Consider the following 20,703-nt stretch of genomic DNA (forward strand, 5'->3'; position numbering starts at 1 on the left):
ATCGTTTTAGGACTAATCATATCAACCTACAGCTCCTATATTATGTTTAGATCAGGAGCCAGAATAGACATGGCAGCACCCCCCTTACATTTTTTAGATTGGGTGTTAGAATTGTCATATCGACCCCCCAACCCTATATTATTTATAGATCAGGAGCCAGAATAGCCACGTAAGTCCCGCACCTCTTCCTCCCTCCCTGTACGTTACTTACACGCTCCTCTTCTTCTTCCCTTTTCTTTTAGTTCTTCCTCTTCTATCTGCTGGTGCTGGCAGCTGCTATCAGCTCCTCCGCACAGCGTTGTGATGTCATGACCTCACATGGGGGCGTTTCAGGGCTGGGGACAGGAGACATTTGTCACATTTAGTACAAACACCTAACAGAGGGAGGCCCGAGGCTTGTGCTGCAGTGGGTGCCACGCCAGGAGCCCTGCAGAGCTCTGAGGCTCTTTGTATGACAGATCATCCACTCGAGCTGGCCAAACAGTCAGGTCATGGCAGGCCCCATCGTCATTCCCGCCCCATACGTTATCCCCCTGTATCCGCCTCATGGCGGCCCTGATACCCGGTGTTGCATATTCTGTTTTTATCCTCGTATATATCTTTGGTCTGATAACGTTCAAGCATCATATTATTCCCTGAAGAAAGAGAAGATATATGTAGCTGTATATAATGAATGTCTATGCCAGGCCTATCCAACCTGTGGCCCTCCAGGTGTTGTGAAACTACAAGTCCCAGCATGCTTTGCCGGTAAACAACCAGTTGATAGCTGAAAGGGCATGCTGGGACTTGTAGTTTCACAACACCTGGAGGACCACAGGTTGCACAGGTCTGGTCTAGGCTCTTATTAGCTTAAAAATCACATACATATTGTTATATTAGTTATTTAATATTTCTCTGTTCTTAAGGACTTATTCTATTATATATATATATCTATAATATAAATGCTTAGTGGCATGTGTTAGTCTGTCTGTGTGTGGAAAAAATAAAACCAAGCTGCAGCGCCACCTACTGGGCGGAGTTATACACTGACCTACTAAATTCTTAGTGTGTGTGGGGGAAAAAATTCAGAAAGGGCTGAAATTTGGTATACTAAGATGTTTTTAATTTGTTAATTTAATTTGTTAATTGTTAAAAGTGTTTATAAAGATTTAAAAAAATATATATATATATTTCTTGAAGGAGAAGTGACAGTGGGGAGTGGTTGGTGGTTGCCGGGGGTGACAGTGGGGAGTGGTTGGTGGTTGAGGCCTGGGCTATGGCCCAAATGCATGACAAGAACCTTTTTAACACCTTAAGTAGCTTGATTTGACTAGAATGCATGAGTATCATGCACGGGTTAACTTATATATATATATATATATATATATATATACACTGTATGTGTGTTATGACAACAATTGCTTAACAACACTGTTCTTTGATATCTTTTAAATAACATCCATTGATCATTAAAGATGAAGTAACCTACCAATCAATAGTTTAATTGTCAAGCTTAATGGAATTATCCATATACACTATATATATTATATATATATATATATATATATATATATATATATAACACACACACATATGTCTTGGAATTGAAATATCTTTGAGCCATTAAAACATGGCAGGCTCTCACATATACCTGCCCGTAATCACAGTGATGGTCTGTTCCTATGGTAGATTTTCTTACCATTCAGCAGTGTTATCATTCAGATGTACAAACATCCAGTAATGAATTAAAATACAATGGATGACTTGTACACAGTGCAGATGGAATTCTTTCTTTTCTCCATATTAAGAAATGTTATGTCTTAGTTTTTAATATAAAATTCATTCTGTGAATACATTTTAAAGCCATGATTTCCAGTGTGATAATCTCCAGTGAGTGGCTGACCACACGTGTAAGTGGACAGATGGTTCACAGTGATATACAGCTACAGGTCTCCTTATCAGATTTGTGGTGACATGCCCTGTAATATCTTCTGAAAACTCACACATAGAAGAAAATGTTTCCTGTTGATTAGGGGCATCATGATGGCTAACTGGTTAGCACTTCTGTTTCACAGCGCTGGGGTCATGAGTTCAATTCCCGACCATGGCCTTATCTGTGAGGAGTTTGTATGTTCTCCCCGTGTTTGTGTGGGTTTCCTCCCACACTCCAAAAACATACTAGTAGGTTAATTGGCTGCAATCAAAATTGACCCTAGTCTCTGTCTCTCTCGTCTCTGTGTGTGTGTTAGGGAATTTAGACTGTAAGCAGGGACTAATGTGAATGTGTTCTCTGTACAGCCCTGCGGAATCAGTGGCGCTATATAAATGATGATGATCCGTGTATATGCTGAATGCTTTTTATTGAAAAATGATGTGTCATGTTTTTGGCAAACTTCATAAAGGTCCAATTCTAACTGTTGGAACATCTTGGCCTTCTTTAGCATTTCCAATGTAGCAACTATAGAATTCCATTTTCTTGCAGACTTTTATTTTAAAGGCAGTTGGAATATAATACAGGTTTATAGTGAAGTCTAACAAATCTGTTCTTCACATCTTCCCTTATCTGATACAAGCAAGTCCTTCTATGTTTGTCCAATTCCAAAAATATTGATTAAGCACAAAATAATAGTAGGCGCTCAGAACCAAAAGTAATGAACTAGTCGCTGCTCCAGAGGTAGTGCATCCCTCAGTTAAAGCATTAAAGAACAAAACGGTGTGCTGTACTTTATTTGTATTTTAAGACTTAAGAAAAAAAAACCCACAAAGATAAATACTACAGATGTCTATTAAAAACAAAAAACACAATTTCATATTATCACATATCTAATGTAGGAAACCATTGATAAATCATACCTCTACATTTAAAAACACATATTGCAAATGGGCTTGTCCTGATGTAATCGTATTGATAGTGGCAAAGATACATAAGTGTTTATGTTGAATGTAATCGTAATATATATATATATATATATATATATATATATATATATATATATATATATATATATATATATATATATATATATTTTTTTTATCAAGACCAGGGGGTAAATGTATCAAGCTGAGAGTTTGCCGGCAGGTTTGAAAAGTGGAGATGTTGCCTATAGCAACCAATCAGATTCTAGCTGTCATTCTGTAGAATGCACTAAATAAATAACTAGAATCTGATTGGTTTTTCAAACCTGCCGGAAAACTCTCGGTTTGATACATTTACCCCCAGGTGATAGATGTAATATACATGCAGAATCTAATTGGCAGGACATAAGGGAACTTATGTTGCGAGTTCTGATGTATCTTATTTTATAGGATATTAAGTTACATTGAGAATGGTTCTACTGTGAATGTATTTACCTACAAACAAGAGCTCCAATGTGCTGCTTAGTAGCCATAGAGATGCATTACATAGTAGTAGTAGTAGTAGTACTTAGTAGTACATAGAGATGCATTTGACGCCATACCCATCATTCTAGCATCCCCACTTTCTACTATTGGGGTCTCATACATATAGTCTCCCTACATTCCTCTCCTCACATCACGTCCTTGCCAAACGCTGTCCTCACTACCTGGTAATAGGGGTCACTGCACAGTACACCCATATATGTGGACACAATTTATTTTTTTATAATTAAGGTCTATTTTACAAATGCATGATGGTATCACTAGTACACTGTTCCATAGTGTGCCCAATGTACACTGTCTTTTCTATGCAACAATCCAGGATTGTTCCATAGAAAAGACAGTGTACATTGTCTAGCAGACTCCTATTCAAGATGTAATATGCCATGTTGTGTCTAACCATTATATACTGGATAAGTCATTACTTTGTATTGTATTGCATTGTAGTCCCAGATCTCACATCACAGAATGTTTTTGTCTATTAAAAACCTTGTTGCAACAATCTGCAGTTCTCACAAACAATCCTTTATGCTACAGAGAAGCTGGTAAGGTTATGGTTACACAGTTGATTTTCAGTCTCTATGATTAAATCTCATGAGATTAAATCACTTAAGAAAATACAGTGAGGCTTTACATTAGGAATTTTATTCATTTATTTATTTTTAATTGTGTGCCATTTCAATGAGCCTTTCCTGTCCAGAATTGCTTAACACCTCCCAAATGAACAATTGGCCATCACATTAATCACTGTGAAGATAACCTCAATGTCATGCCAGGCTATTGAATAGTGGCATTGTGCAGTCACCGCACTACAAAAAAAAAAAAGGGGGGGCTAGGGTAGGGTAGAATAAAAAAATAAATAAACACAAAACAAAAACAAGCTATTGCTTGTGTAGTATAATAAACAATTAATTACAAATCAAGGGATCTCTGTTAGGAGTTAAATATTTTGAGATTGCATGTTTATAAAAATCATTCCAGTAGCCTACCTAAACACCTTTTTGGATATCTTTGTAACTTCTACAAACCTGAACTTGGGGATATTAATTTTACCCCCACAAAAAAAAAAATGAACAAAAATCAAAAACAAAAACACAATCTGAATGGACATTGACTTTAGCAATTATTTTTTATTACATATAAGAAACAAGAAAAAGCTTAGTATAAAAATGGAAAATAACGTTATAAGCAAAAATGTACAACATTCACGACGTCTTTGAAGACAGACAAGAAGTACATTTTAGTTCATTCCTTTTATACAGATACTAACAAATGGCTACACTAATTTAAACAGCACTTTCAAAGGCATACTGGTCAAGTGGTATTTAGCATATACAAAATGTATTGGGAATAACATAAATGGTTTCTTTTATTATAGAAATGTACCCAACAAAAGCCAAACAGCAAACATCCAGTTTGCAATTGAAGCAACATTTCATGGCTTATTGTGGCTTGGAAAGGCCTTGTCCCATGTAGCTGGTCCATGCTTTCTGGCTCTAGTCAATGTGACTAATTACTAACAATTGTAGCTATTTAAGCTTAGTCAGAAAGGAGGAGGAATTAAGGAGTTATATTCATCTGGGCAGCACATGACAAATAGCCATTCACAGGAAATCTATGTACTCACAATGGCAACGCCTTCCAGTTATACTGAAAGCATGCACTGTTCCTAGAACACAATAGTGAGTATTGGCTGGGTCCTATTCTATCAGTAACACACCACAAATTCTAGTTTGCTTTGTTGTCTGGGGGTCTACAGAGTTTACTGCAACATTGTAACAGTTAAAATCTGCAAACAACGTACGTAACAGTACCAGAGAACCCACATTATGAGCACTGCTACCAGTTGGTAGACAGTTCCATGTTCAAGTCAATCCAATAATAGTGTTAACTGGCAATGTAGACCGAGAAGTAGGATAGTTATAACCTTGCCTCCTATTCATCATGGACAGGACACATTTTATGTACACGAAACAGGCAACTGCACAATTCCATTTAAAGCCAATGTAAGGTTTTGTAGAACACAAACATGAATAAAAACAAAGAGACTCCCATATGAAACACTTTGGGGGGTATTCAATTGACGCCGAAAATCGAGCGCTCGAAAAGTATTACCATTAATACGGTAATCCTGCGCGTAAAAAACGTTAATACGGTAATTTTCTCGATGGATTTCAGCGCGTAATTACCGTATTAACGGTAATATTTTTCGAGCGCTCGATTTTCGCCGATCGCGCCGTCAATTGAATACCCCCCTTTGTTGGCTTTGCCGAGCAGTAACTTGGGAACAAACATTCTAACATTGTATTGTTACCACTAAGGCACTGTTCTATTGTTATTTATCTACAGCCAAGGGATTCCATGAAGTGCTGCTCATACACATGTGAAAAGGTTACTTGTTGTATTTACATACCTACAGAGATGCATTGGACACAAAAACCTTACTTCTTGTATCCCCACTTTGTGCTATTGGGGCCTTCTCCATCTACTTACACAGTCCCTACATCCCTTCGTCACACATCCTTCCCATTGCCAAAGGTCCTCACTAACAATCACACAGGTAGATAGGTCACTGATCAGATAATGTGATTGGCTAATAAACTGTGTACTTAACTGCAAGACTCGTTATACAATTTCTCCAGCTCAGAGCCAGACCACTCTGAACCCTAATAGCAGTAATTGCTGGGGAATGGAGGGGAGGTTGTAACAATTATAAAAATAAAATTCCATCTATGTCCAGCTCTGAATCCCTACTTGTTTTAAACTATGAGGATGCCTAAGATTTCTGCTTTTGGTTAAGAACAATAGTTGTTAATTATATTTGCGTTTTCTAGGATGCTGTGACAAAATGACTAATTATGGAAGAATATGAACTAAAAATGAAGCCAACTTTTAGTGGGCAATTGCATAATTACATGTTGTCAGGAGTAACCATGGGCCTGATTCATTAAGGATCTTAAATGAAGAGGATCCTCATTTCAGTCTCCTGGACAAAACCATGTTACAATGCAAGGGGTGCAAATGAGTGTTCTGTTTTGCACGTAAGTAAATACTGACTGTTTTTTCATGTAGCACACAAATACTTGATAGCTTATTTGTACACCGAAATCTAAAGTTGATATTTGTGTGCTACATGAAAAAACAGTCAGTATTTAACTTATGTGCAAAACAGAATACTAATTTGCACCCCTTGCATTGTAACATGGTTTTGTCCAGGAGACTGAAATAAGATACCTCTTCATTTAAGATGCTTAACGAATCAGGCCCCACGTTGCTTGCTATGTTACAGAATAGCGAGCGAAAGCTAATATTTATGTAGGCAGCACAGTAACATTTGCTACTCTACCTTAATCTCTTTGGCGGAAAGGCATGTTTATTACTTGTATAAATATACAGCCTTTATCCACCAGATCCTTAACTGAAAATCTATATCACACTGTTGGTTTTACATAAACAATACATGGTGTGATGTAAATGTGACTGTTTGATATATATCAGCAGGCCTGTAAGAATGGGATTACATTTCCATTCTTGAATTCACTTGTTCCCTTAGAACCCTCTAGCACCTATTTATGCACTAAGACATGGTAAAGAAGGTGCTTAGATTTTAAAACAAAATGAATTTATTCACAAAAAAATACTGCTACTATCATTACATAGTAGGTTAATATACTATACAATATATTACAATGTTCTCTTTAAACTTTGATATAGTTCAAACGGTCAAGTAGTCCATTAATAGCAGCAATTCTCAGCTCAGGATACAGATATCGCAGCCTGGTCTGAAGTCAAAAATTCAACTTTTTCACAATGTCTTCTGAAAAACAAAAACAGGACGATATTTTAACTTACAAATTTAAATCCATGATACATAGGTTGAACAAATATGAAAACGATATAAGAGAACAATGAAGTTCTCTTATAATGAAACACATTACAATGTCTGCCTGTACTGTGCCACCTATCTCACTGCAAGTTATTCCCAGCCTTGTGTGTCTACCCCCTGCAATATCTTTACATTCAAGTCAGGAGTCAGATGTGACACACAGAAGCAAAAGACTTACCCCATTCAAAGATCACCCCCCCCCCCCCTCAAGGTCTTCAGTATGTTCTTAACAATTAGTGCCGATATCTCCAATACTTTATTACTTTTCTCTACTTGAGAAACAAGGTCAGTCAAGTGTTAGCCTGGACTATCTGTCCGTATCAGAGTGAGGGAGGGAGTTTCTCATCTCTAAGGAGAAGACTGCTACACATGCACTATATAATAAAGTGGAATCTGCTTAGAATTACTTAACTGCTAATGACGGTCACTCAAAGAAAGAGTAGCTTTGTTTGCTGCCAAGATGTAACCTTATACAAAGACTTTGCTGCTTCTTATTGCCCTGTATGCACTTAAAATAATCACACATTATCCTTGATTCCGGTGGTAGTCAGAAGACTGACTACAGAAAACCAGACAATAATTTGCCCTGCATGACAACAGCGATAGACCGCTTACCGACAGTGTGTTCCTGGCGACTGGTTGGAAAACAGACTTCAAACAAATGCGGCGCATCGACAGACCGCCCGCCCAAAACGACGTCACTACAGAGAGCGACACTGTCATTGCTGGTATTAAGGTGCTCATTTAAGGCGCTGCGTGTACCGGCTGTACAATGCAGAATAGTTTGTAAAAAAACATTGTACAGTCGGTACACCCGGCAGTCCATCACTGTTGTCATGCAGGGAAAATTGTTGTCAAGTTTTCTGTAGTCAGCTTTAAGTACCCAAACCTCCGATCCGGTGCTGGCATTCTTCAGGCACGATCAGCGCTCGGGGGGCCACCCCAACGCAACGTTTTCAGAATAGCATTGGTATTTTTTTGTGCGGGGGGGCGGGGGAAGGGAAATCAAATAAAACATCCAGTAAATAATATCTTACAAAAGAGAGCGAGAACTCAATCCATACGTTGTGCAGTTGCCCATAAAAAACAGAATTATAAAAAAGTCCTTAATGCCTGGTTTCAAACTAGATTGCAAATTAACATTTTTCGCAGTTCTGGCATTGTCTATGTGACGGACACACTATTCTCTGTAAAGAGCTGTGTAATGTGGCGACGCTACACAAATAAACGCTAAGAAATAAACATGAAGCTCGTGTCAGGGGCCAGAGGGAGGGCAAAGATGAACAGCTCTGGTTTTGTTTACGTACAGCGACCAGCATACTAGTAGCAGCTAACACCCCACCTTCCCAATTTCGAGGACAAAGATACCAATTGGCCACAATTACTTACTTTGTTCTGGGCCTTCCACCCGCTTCCTTTTGATGCCCAAAGAAAGATTTTGCTGCTCTTTCAATACTTCTACAGAACAGTTGGGTCTTGGCAATAGGTGCCCAGGAGTTGGTGCTGGTCTATTACTAAAATACTTTTTCTTTAGCGCCTAAAGAAAAACGAGAAGCACTAGTGAGCGCTGCAAGATGTATAGAGAGGAGATAAGTCACTGTTCCACTGTAAGAGAGCGAAGTTTCCGACAGACATCAATGGCATTATTTGAATTTATACTAGAAAAAGGTAAGGCAAATTGTGGCTCTTTGTCTGGAACTAAATCCCAGCTGGCTGGAAGGTGATGCTGGAACTTGTAGTTACACGAGAGCTGGAGAACTCTGGCTGGCAGGGTATGCTGGAACTTTCATTTCTACAGCAGCAGAGGAGACACTGTTTGCCTATTTTTATGTTAGAGATATGCATACAAGTAATCTTAATGTAAATAAATAATTAAAAAATTCCATTTGTCTATCCAGCAGAACCAGACTGGTATACCAACAGTTCTCTGCTACCCATTGTTGCCCCCATGCTGAATGTCACAGGAAGGACCGCTGTCTTGAAAATGCTGGAAGACTGAAGTGGATAGAAAACATTTAAACTGCTTTAGAGCGGAGGTGTGTAGTGAAGGCAGCACCCAATTGGTCGATCACTGTAATCTTTGCTATATATGGTCCATGCTTAACAGTTCTGAACATTCCTCCACTGCTCCGATCTTCCAGCATTTCTACAACAGGGGCTAGCAAAATAAATAAATAATAAAAATGAAAAAACATTATGAAGCTAGTTGAGCGCTGCCTGAACATGCTACTTCTAACTCAAGGCATAGATTATAGAAGAACAAAAGACACAGCACTGTACATGAACGAGGTCAGCTCAGAATGGGAACATACCAGGGATGTTGTGTATCGTACACATGGGTTGAAGGTGAATAAACCTTGTAGAAGTTCAAGCAGGTCATCTCCTGCAGCACTGAATATAATTTGCAGTGGGGTCCCTGGAAAGCTCTTAAATGTGACGTAGTCAGGTAAACTGGTCATGCCCTGCACAAAATTCCCAGATATTAGGACACAATAAATATTTTAACATAATACATATGCTCAGAAAACAAACAAAATAAAAAGCAATAAACCCCAAAAACTATACAGCAGTCATTCTGCAGAGTGGACCTATACCTCAAACCAGCAATCCTTAGGCAACAGCACCCCCCTGAGACAATACAATCACAACAAAGGTCAGGATGTTTATTTGGTTTAACATACAACTGGATTTATAATATATCATCTTAAACGTCGGAGCCTGAACTTGTTTAAAGCCAGAATTTTGAAGATCTTTTTTTGTCAAAGACATTTTTCACTTTAATTCTCTATGTAAATTGCACCCGTGGCATAAACACAGTGACGGCAGCCCTGTTGTGGACTGAACCAATATTCTGGAGAATGCGTTGGCAAACAACTTGATTGGGTACAGTCTCATGAATATTGGTTCAGCCAAAGGACTGCCTCACAGAATGCCCTAGCACGGTCTCTGGAAAGTATACATCCTTGTGTGTAGATTAGACAACGGGTCCCAATTACTGCACGTTATGTAATGCTGGATACTCACAGGCCACTGCTCTTCTTTCGGAGTACCCAAAGTCTCAAATATCCTTGTAAGCTGATCCAGGTCAGAATCTCCAGGCAGAAAAGGGACCTAATATAAAGGCATTATATGTTTGTACACCTATATGTGAGCTGTACCGCGTCATTATCAGATTGAGGAGGTCACTTACTCTGAGGAGGAGCTCAGCCATAATACACCCAACCGCCCACATGTCCACACCAACACCGTACATCCTGGAGCCAAACAGTAACTCTGGGGACCGATACCACCTATGAGCAGAGAAAGGTACAGTCAACCACAATAAACCCGGTAAGATATTGATAAGAAACGTTTTTTTTTTGTTTAAATTAAAACCCAGAAACAATCTGGGTCCTCTTAGATCCAGTAGCGTCTCCTGTACATGATCACCAGGGGCTGCACCTTCAATAAACTGCACAGCAATCTATGGAACCAACTGAATGGACAGGAACCATTCATATAAATCCCAGATATCTCTGGAGTTCTGGGCTGTCAATGATGGACCAACTGTGAAGTCACATCATGTAGGAATGAGGGCCGTTCCTGCAACTGTACATTAGTGGGCGTTAAGTGGTCACAAAGACATAATGGATTTTAATTGGGGATGACATGTGTAATGTAAACATCTACATGGCAGAAAAAATGTAATTAAAAATAAAATACATCAGTGGTTGTCACTCATAGCTAGGAACCATTACTACAAGTGGAGCTTTGATGTCAATTGATCATCCTCTCTGCGTTTTTATGTTAACCATATAATTTGATTTGTTTGAACTACTCAATCTTATACATGGATCATCATATTTCAAGCAGATACCTTGTTACCACCTGGTGAGTATAAACTCTGTTCGGACTTCCAAATGATTTAGCCAGACCAAAATCAGCCAGTTTAAGGACCCCATTCTCATCTAGCAGCAAATTGTTTGGCTTCAAATCCTACAACAAAAAAGTTGTTTGCGTGAGTTTCATGCAGGTGACTCAGACACCATAATCTTCATGCTACAGATTTATAGGAGCCTTACATCACTGTTACTGGGACACTGCTCCTTCCACTATCTAACACTAATCTGTGGGACCATTTACCTCTATTCGCCCTCGTCACATCATGACACTGCTCCCACCGTCACTAACTCAATCACACAGTAGATAGGTTACAGCATACCACAAATTCAACACTCATCCCCTGAAACAATCTGTGCTGCAGTGAACATTCTGATGATCTGATTGGCTAATAATCTGGTGACATCCCAGATGAGCAGATGAAGATTTAATACCGTCAGGTCAAACTCGCCTTTAAAAGTGAGCCAGGCTCTACATTGTGTACCAGTAAACTTATAATTTGAAACAAAGTACATATATAAAGTAATGTAAATATTTTTCTCTTTGTTTAAAAGCATTTCATGTTTTTTTTTTGTAAACAAACTATTTTCTAACAGACTTATTTATAAAACAAATGTATTGTGTAATAACAAGTAGATTGGATATTTGTCATACGTCAATGTGGAGGATGCAAAGCATATTCTACTGGTGTTAGTCAGCTAAAAAGTATAGCAGAGTCTAGCTACATATCAGTGCAATGATTCTTATGTCTTCTATGGAAACTCACCCTATGCAGGATCCAGAGATGATGCAAATATTCCAAGCCCTGCAGGGTCATCAACATGTAGGACTTTATGTGCGCTGGAGTTAAGACTAAGCTGGTATCTCTTATTATAGCCTGCAAAGGAAATTACATACAACATCCGTATTTACAAAACAGATCACCTGTATACAGAAAATAGTCCCAGAGTCTGCAGCACTACACAACAGGTCTGGATGGATAGTCAGTTACATCAATAAGCAGTGTGCTAAGTCTTTGCTTGTGCAAGAACACTGTTCCACCGCCTTTGACTTGTGTCCGTCATTTCATTTTGCTTAATTTTTATTTTATCCGACAATCATTCACGACCCTTACCTCTAAGTCTGTCTCCATGAAATCAAATACCAGACTTATATTTGATTTGTGGCCAAACGCATCCAGAAGCTGCAATGACACCAAAAATATTAGTTGCTTCATCTTCCTAAAGAAAAAAAAACAGTTTTCATTACAAATAAATGTACTTTGGGGTTGTTCAAACAGTGCCAATGTGGCCTATATATGCTTGCCAGAATTATTTTTGGTTATTTGGGAGGAGATATGGGACTTAAGGGGTAAAGACAAAAACAATGGGACACTAGTGCAATGTAAACTATAAAATCAGTGTTAGTAGCTCCTTTATAAAAGCTTGGGAAAGCCATACAACAAGATTATTGTACTACTTTCGCAGCAGTTTGTGTGCAATATGTTTCATTATGCAGGAAACAGTTCTAGCAAATAAAGGTTTAGTAATAACATATGTTCAAATATTCAAGCTTCAGCATTACAATGAAAACATATTTAGAAATGTGAACCAGATGAGTGTAATAAGCTGTGAACTTCAAAGACATATTACTACATAAGAAGGGGCTGGAGGACCAATCAGAAGCCATGATTTTCGGGAGTGCGTTTTCTGATTGGTGCTCAACTGACTGTGGACTCCCCCCTCCCTCCACTTAGCCTTATTTTTCGGGACTGAGATGTAAGCCTTGGAGCCGGGGGTAAAACCAGCAGTGTGAAGCCACCTCCAGGGCAGGAACGGACCATATTAGCAATAGTATAAAACATTGTGCAAATAACTTTTGTGTACTGGCAGAGAGAGAAGACATCATACTTACACCTATAATATTTGGATGGCTTAATTCTTGTAGAAGTTTGATTTCTCTTAAAGCTGTTCTGTTTATGCCTGTAAATCAAACAAGAAAAGTGTCTTGTAACACTTTATTTTGCTACTATAGATCAGGCTACATGGCAGTCCTTACTAACATGGGAGTTGTAGTCACACCTTTTATTATGTAAAAATGCATTCATGTTCTTTAAAATGAGTGTTTTACTAAAGCAGGATCATGTGACATAAACAGGGTATCAACATGCAAAAATTCCTCTCCCCCCAACTTCCTTCCCTCTCCTGGACTAGTGGCCACTGACAAGCCCTGCAGCATAATAATTGATTTCTAGTAGCTTCAACTAAAGTCCTGGTAAAAGCCAATTGCAAATAGTAACATGATGCAGTGAAACTTTCTAACCAACAAAACAAACAGTGACTAGCCCAAGTAAAGGGAGTTAAACAAGTCTGTGGTCAGTACAAACATACAATAGAGCGGAGATTGAGGTCAATGACCAGAACATTCCCAGACTTCTCCTAGGCAGCCACATAAAACCACAGCAGGGGATGTTTCACAGGATAGAAGAGAGGAGATCATATCATTTGCTTGTAAATATAATACATTAACCTTACAAACATCTCACTGGAGATAATGAACAAACAAAAAATAACAGTGGAGAGTACTGTAGCAGACTTACAAAATAATGGCTTTGTATGTAAATAGCCCAACCAGTTACCGTTAAGCAATTTATAATGTAAAGGTTTAAATAATGGCTGTGTACATCTGCAATCAATGCACTAAGACACCACTACCTTAGCTGCATACACAAACTTTCTTGTTACACAAATTGTGGTACAGTAGAAGTTAAGGATATTGCACCCAGCTGCTTATGTGGCAGAAAAAATAAACTATGTATGCAGGATGAACTTATTTTTCGACCGCCCAACAGCAGCGGCAATTATTATACCCAGAAAAGAGTCATCGCTTTACCATAGGTAATTTGCACATAATCTTATCACCAAAGTCCCCAACTACAAGGAGGTGTGGATCACAATGAGTGACCGATGACAGCTGTGTGTTCTCAAACAACTCTATTTAGTACAATATCATCAAGGCATCATGCTGTGTTACAATCTGATGTAGTCTTAGGCTAGGTACACACTACAGAGTTTTCAGCAGATTATCAGGCAATTCAGACGCTAAACGACCGATTGTCTCGATATCACAGTAGTGTGTAACCTGGAACGAGGAACAATTATCATTCCAAATCACAGATCATTGTTTGATGCGATTGTTCAGAACTAAAAATCTGCCAATTCTGCAGTGTATATGCACTCTATGGCTGGGTACATAATACAGAATTTTCCAATCAATGTGTTATCTACAACAATTTTACCAACAGATGGTTCATGTACACACTATACATGTTTTAGAAGATTCACCCTCAGATCTGTGCTCACACTGAGGGATGGGAAGGACGTCATTCCATAGCTGAACGAGATTTATAGATCGGCTGAACAATAAAAGCAAACAATGGTCGGTGCTTTGGAACGACTATCGTTCATCGTCTAAGTGTACACACTAATGCAATATCGTGCTGAACGGTCGTTTATCGGGTGATTGGCCCAATAATTTGCTGAAAACAGTGTAGTGTGGACCCAGCCTTATGAAGGCAAAGTAAAATAGTTACAAAGCTCTTGGTACGGTGTATTCCATAAGTAGTCACTGTAGAGAAATGTGCCACCTCTCTAGACTGAAAGAGTTAAATATATGTTTGTATCATGGACAGGGTGAGCACAATGATACAATGCCCCCGATATGGTTCTATTCAAGTTTTGCTTAGCTACATCTTTTAGGATTGCAGCATCTTTGGCGAGGTCATATGACTATATTGCAGAAACACAGACTTGGTTCTTCTTTTGTCCTAGTAAAAACAGTTTGAGGATGTAAAAGACAAGATTTGATGACATGTCTAGTCTGATAAGGAGGTCTAATTTTAATTCCAGGCTGAAAATATGCCTATTTTCAGTCATGTAATACTCTTTGGGGTAAGGTTACATAATCAGCAGTTGTGATATGTTGAAGGCACAACTTGCTTCGACCAAGGAAGGTCAACATTGGTTTTATTTGTTATTCAGACATCGGTCAACATTACTGACTGTACTTTATTTGTATTAATAAGCCAATTCTTTCGAGCCGATGACAACAAATTGGATTTTGGCCAACACCGGAAGATTAATTTCTGATCAATTTATTCTCTTCAATTTTATATTGAAAACATTTGGCCAAGAATGTGTACAATATGTTTGTAAGTGGAGGGACAGGTTAAATGTTTGTGTGTACATGTAGATTTTTACAGTCTGACATTTCCCCAATTGTGCTGAAGCAGTTTCAAAAAGAGTGTAAGGAGGAACGATCTGCAATAACCTAGCAGCTCCTCAGTTCCATTCTTGACCTTCCCTCCTTGTTCACAGCTGTGAGAGGGGAGAGCAAAGACTCCTCATCCATATCCTTCCTACCTTTCAGAGCTGCATGCGCTCACAAGATTTACCCTACAAGATCTCACCGCCTGTTCTCATGCCGCGCACTGCGCTGAATTATAGAATCGCTAAACTACCCAGGGGAATAGTGTCCGCCAGTATTATGCAGGGTCAAGATTTCAGGCCCAAATTCTACAGGGCCACAGAATAGCATGAGTGAGTCACACACACACACGCACCAGTTTGCAATAGCAACAAGCATTGTTTTATTTCCTAGATCAAAGCCGTTTTATAAATACGAAACAAAAATTGATGGAAGAGAACTTACCATCCTTAGCTTCAGCTCGGTGACCCAACTTGATCTACAGGATGAAAAATAGAAAACAAAACATAAACATGTTAGCCAGCTCTTACATTAAAGAACACACCTACTCAGCTAGCTAGTTTTTACATACAAGACTATCAAGATAATGGCAAATTATAGCTGCCAAAAACAGTTATGGAAGCAAAAACCGGCTAAGTACAGTGCTATTAAGCACTGTACTTAGCCAATAGCATAATGCTGTTATTATTACGTCAAAAAGGTTCCTGCAATATTACAAAGCTATTGTTGGCCATATGTATGTTCTCCCCGTGTTTGCGTGGGATTCCTCCAAGTGCCCCAGTTTCCTCCCACACTCCAAAAACATATTGGTAGGTTAATTGACTGCTAACAAATTGACCCTAGTGTGTATGTGTGTGTTACGGAATTTAGACTGTAAGCTCCATTGGGGCAGGGACTGATGTGAGTGAGTTCTCTGTACAGTGCTGCGGAATTAGTGGCGCTATATAAATAAATGGTGATGATGATGATGATGATGAGCCTCTATTTCTAGCCCTAATAGTTGGATATCCCCATATTGCAGCCCTCTCTTGTGAGTAGAGTACAAGCTAGCAGCTTTTTTAGACTCATGGTTAAAAAATTACTTATTTACTTTCATCTTGGACAGAGTACAGAGGGGGTCCGTGGTTCAGTTAGGTTGAGCTGTGTCCAGAAGTTTGCTAAACACTGTTGAGACGCGAGGTTAAATAGGGTAACTGAGGGCGGCACGGTGGCTTAGTGGTTAGCACAAAGAGAAATGCACTCAGAGCACTGGAGCCTTTCCAGAGCAATATAGGCCAATAAGCCCTATTTTACCCCAGGGCTGAGCTACACTCTGTAAACAGTCTTACTGAAATACGGATGCCATGTGTACTCACCCAATATAGGTTTGCATCAGTTCAGAACACGAGTATTCTGAACCACATTAAGATTCAAGTTGTAGTCATGTGATAAAGGTTACATTTATCTGCCACGCTTCCAAATAATGTTATATTGTAATGTCCAATAATTGTAATAACATCTTAAATTATGTTAATATTTTGGCACTAAACTAGTCAGACCTCTTGTTATTATAGTCTAACAACAAAGAATGGTCTCAGATGAAAAACTATTCTAGTGCAGTAGTTCAGTTACTATGACACCTGTAACGATTAAAAATCTCAATTGCAAATCAGAACTCATTACACATTCACCTGGTCGAGAGGCGGCAAATGTTACGTGACAGAGGATTCAGTTACCATCTCTGCTCATGCATAGCAATGCTTTATAAAGCAAACAATTACACATTATGGCTAAAGAAATATATATTTAAATGCAATGCAGTCAAACAAACCTTTTTAATTGCCACAATTCTATCACTGTTCTTATCCCTCGCTTTGTAGACTGTAGCAAACTAGAAAACAGAAAGACAGTGAATGAATTTGAAAGAAAACAAACATCTGACAATGGCTGCCTTCTAAGTGTGTATAGGACAGGTACACAGGCAGAATATGTCCCTATATGGCTTAGGGACAAAGGACAATTTGCATATTACTGCCTCGCAGGTTTTAAGAGACAGCTTTATGAAAGAATCTCTAAACTCTACGGGCCTGATCCATCAAGGAACGTAAATGCTGATTTTAATCCGCAAATTTGATCTACGCATGCCCAGAATCGAACACGCAACTAAACACAGCAATGTTCAATTTATTGTTGTATGCAAAGGACACTTACTACAACCTATGGTTTCATGGAGGGAACAGGGCGCTCGCCTGTAGTCAAAGTAATGTAAGGGCGGGTCAAACTTGAGCGCATGCAGCCACGTCTGATTCAAGTTTTGGGAAATCTCAAAAGTTACTTGTTTACCTGCTGTATCTCTTGCCCCAGCTACAGGGCTAGTATAAGTCCTGAGTACTTGTGATGATACATACTATAACATAAGTTTGCAATCAGGAGCAACTGTAAAGATGTATTTTATGCTCATTGGACATTAAGGGAGAGGGTAATTGATGTGCATTACTACCGTTAGCAAGTTAATTTCAATGCTGATTTTTGCTGGCAGTTTCTTGAGCCGCGAGCAGAAATCTGTGTTAAAATTACCGTACTAACTGTAATAATGCGCATCCTGCGTTGTTCTAAAGAGCAACGTGAGGAAATGAAGCTCCCTCTAAGAACATCCTAATAAATGTATTTCATGTAGAAAAAAAATATAATTTTTTTTTTTTAAACTGTTTTATCACAAATGCCTATATTATTAACAGTTGACCTTAGTTGAATTTTTTTTTGCTGTGCGTTCCTCTGCGATTTTAGATTCCACATAGGTACTGTACATATCCTGCAGTGTCTTGTGTATTAGAGCTAAATTCATCAGCGCACGTATCTTCAGATCCGCTCCTTGTTGAATTTGGCTGTGCTTATGCCAGAATTCCATATGTTTGAACACAAACACACGATGCGCTCAGTATGTGTACCTTAATGAATCACGGCCTACATGTGCTCCTACAACACTAGCATCGCCACCTGCCCAGTATATTACTGGTCTAGCCAGTAAAACTGGGACTTTATGGCAATATTAATAGAATAGCATATAAAACATGTCTCCTCCCTTTACCCTCCCAGAAAAATAGTATAAACTTTATCTACCAAGCAAAAAATAATGCGGAGAAAGCACTAGGATATCTTTAACATGCAAGTAATATAGGGTGTCAGTCTCTTCCAGTAAGAAGTCCATCAAAAAGTCCACGAGTCATAGTAGTTCAGTCCTGGGTTCTGAGCATTCAGCGGGTAATTTTTTAAAAATACCACAAAACAAATCCTTCATAAATTGGCTCACAAGTGCAAAGGGTAGCTGCTGTGAAATGAGAACATTCAGATACATTTTAAACGGTTGAATGCAGGAATATAAAGAATTCATCACTACCTAATTTATGCAAAGGCAATAAAACTACAACACAGTGCTTTACTTTTGCTTAGAAATTTTTATTAACAACAGTCAGTCATTGGGGAAAAAAAGGAACATAATAAAATGAACCATTACCAATAAAGAGGTTTTAATTGTTTATGGAACCAAAGGGTATATTTAGTATCCGCATAGCACTTCCACGGGTGAGACTCTACTGAAGACAGAGAGACTTCAGCTGGATCCCACTGAAAATGACAGGTAAAGCCATCCTGAGATGGGTTATGGCAGAAGAAATTTATTATTTCTCCTGCATTGAACCCTTCATAAAATTATATAATGGGCATTTTACTGAAAAAAAAATGCTGTTTTCTCCACTTTTATAGCTGATCGCACCTTAGTAAATAGACCCCAAATAAAAGAAAATGTGAGAGAAATGGAAGTAGAACAATGATATTATGACAATCATAAAATCCATTACCTATGAGGCAAAATGACCTTAAAGAAAATGTCCACTATCGGACATATCCTCTCCAAACTCTATAGAGAGCTGACAGATGGTAAAATAAGGTGGAATATTTAATAATATAGCGCAATAAGAAATAATGCCTTGTAACACCAATAAACTAGACCAAATTTTTTATAATAGGGGAAGCACCCCAAAGCTGACTCAACTGGTAGATATGGGTTAGAGATCATTGCTTAATGTTATTAAGTTCTGTATTCCAGCTATTATGCAAGCACAAAACATTGACAAGTGATCATCTTAATAGGTGAAAGCAGCAGAGCTCTCATATTATTTAGAATACACAATCAGACATTTATCCATTGAAAGCAGTAGCTTAGCCCAGGACTTAGCAATATATAGCATTCTACCTGTTGTTGAACTATAAGTCACAGCATGCCCTTCCAGCCACTTAGAATTGGTGGCTCCACAACAACCACCTATAGACTTAGGGCTAGATTTACTATGCTGCGGGTTTGAAAAGGTGGGGATGTTGCCTATAGCAACCAATCAGATTCTAGCTGTCATTTTGTAGAATGTACTAAATAAATGACAGCTAGAATCTGATTGGTTGCTATAGGCAACATCCCCACTGTTTCAAACCCGCAGCTTAGTAAATCTAGCCCTAAGTCTAATATATGAATTAGAAAAGAGTAAGAGGGAGCCACAATACTAGGAGCAATACTAACCTGTCCCTCTCCTAAGAAATCCAGCTTCTCATACTGCTTGGACCGAGACCTCACCTCTACACCTCCACCTACCGCCTCCATCATCCCAGAGCTACGGCCACCAGCCTGACACCAGCATTTACCATAGGCCACGCCCCCACTTCTACATCCGGGCGCGACAGCAGCGCCACTCTGACGTAGCCGCTTATCCGAGCAGCGCTACCCTAGAGCTAGGCAGGGGCGCCATGTTTGTAGTGATGTTTACGATGTCATTTGCTTGTAGCTCCGAAAAAATGGCAGCCAGCCCGGAGTCCTCATATACAACAGAAGACACCAAAATGAAGCTAATCTTATACTGTATTTTCTCTAGTACTCAGAACAGCTCTGCATGTAATTGGCAGCAGCAGTCCCTGCCTTCCGGCTCAGCAGGCACGTTTAGCCATGTGGTGATGTTGCTGCTGTTGCTATGGTTACAAACGGTCTTAAGAGGCGGATTTATGTCACATTGTCATTCTCTGAAATAATTCACTGCAATATTATTTAAGCCTATACTGGAGATTAAAATCCACAGTAAACACATAAATTGTGAAAAAATAATACAAATAAAGATAGACTGTATATGGGATTGGTACCAGGCTGCTCCGGGTTATTATTATTATTATTATTTATTTATATATTATGGTTAGCAAACATCAGACATGGGGGCCTATTTATCAAGTATGCAAAAACGTCTGTATCTGCCAGGTTTAGAAATATATAAGTATCGAACCAATTTAACAAAAGCCTAATG

At 38.8% G+C, this 20,703-nt stretch overlaps 1 protein-coding gene across 1 annotated transcript; it reads right to left on the reverse strand.

Annotated features, from left to right (window-relative positions):
- Positions 1 to 6,975: 6,975 nt before the first annotated feature.
- CDK7 (cyclin dependent kinase 7) lies at positions 6,976 to 20,703 on the reverse strand. The gene is made up of 12 exons (XM_075182437.1): positions 19,935 to 20,703; positions 17,196 to 17,255; positions 15,830 to 15,863; positions 13,034 to 13,101; positions 12,255 to 12,323; positions 11,907 to 12,017; positions 11,118 to 11,236; positions 10,452 to 10,551; positions 10,286 to 10,372; positions 9,574 to 9,723; positions 8,651 to 8,798; positions 6,976 to 7,192 (listed from the first exon to the last, which is right to left on the reverse strand). The coding sequence occupies exons 1-12, from the start codon at positions 20,016 to 20,018 to the stop codon at positions 7,164 to 7,166; spliced, it is 1,059 nt and encodes a 352-aa protein (XP_075038538.1). The 5' UTR covers positions 20,019 to 20,703; the 3' UTR covers positions 6,976 to 7,163.

The sequence above is a fragment of the Mixophyes fleayi genome, chromosome 1, assembly GCF_038048845.1.
Source record: "Mixophyes fleayi isolate aMixFle1 chromosome 1, aMixFle1.hap1, whole genome shotgun sequence".
Lineage (NCBI taxonomy): Eukaryota > Metazoa > Chordata > Amphibia > Anura > Limnodynastidae > Mixophyes > Mixophyes fleayi.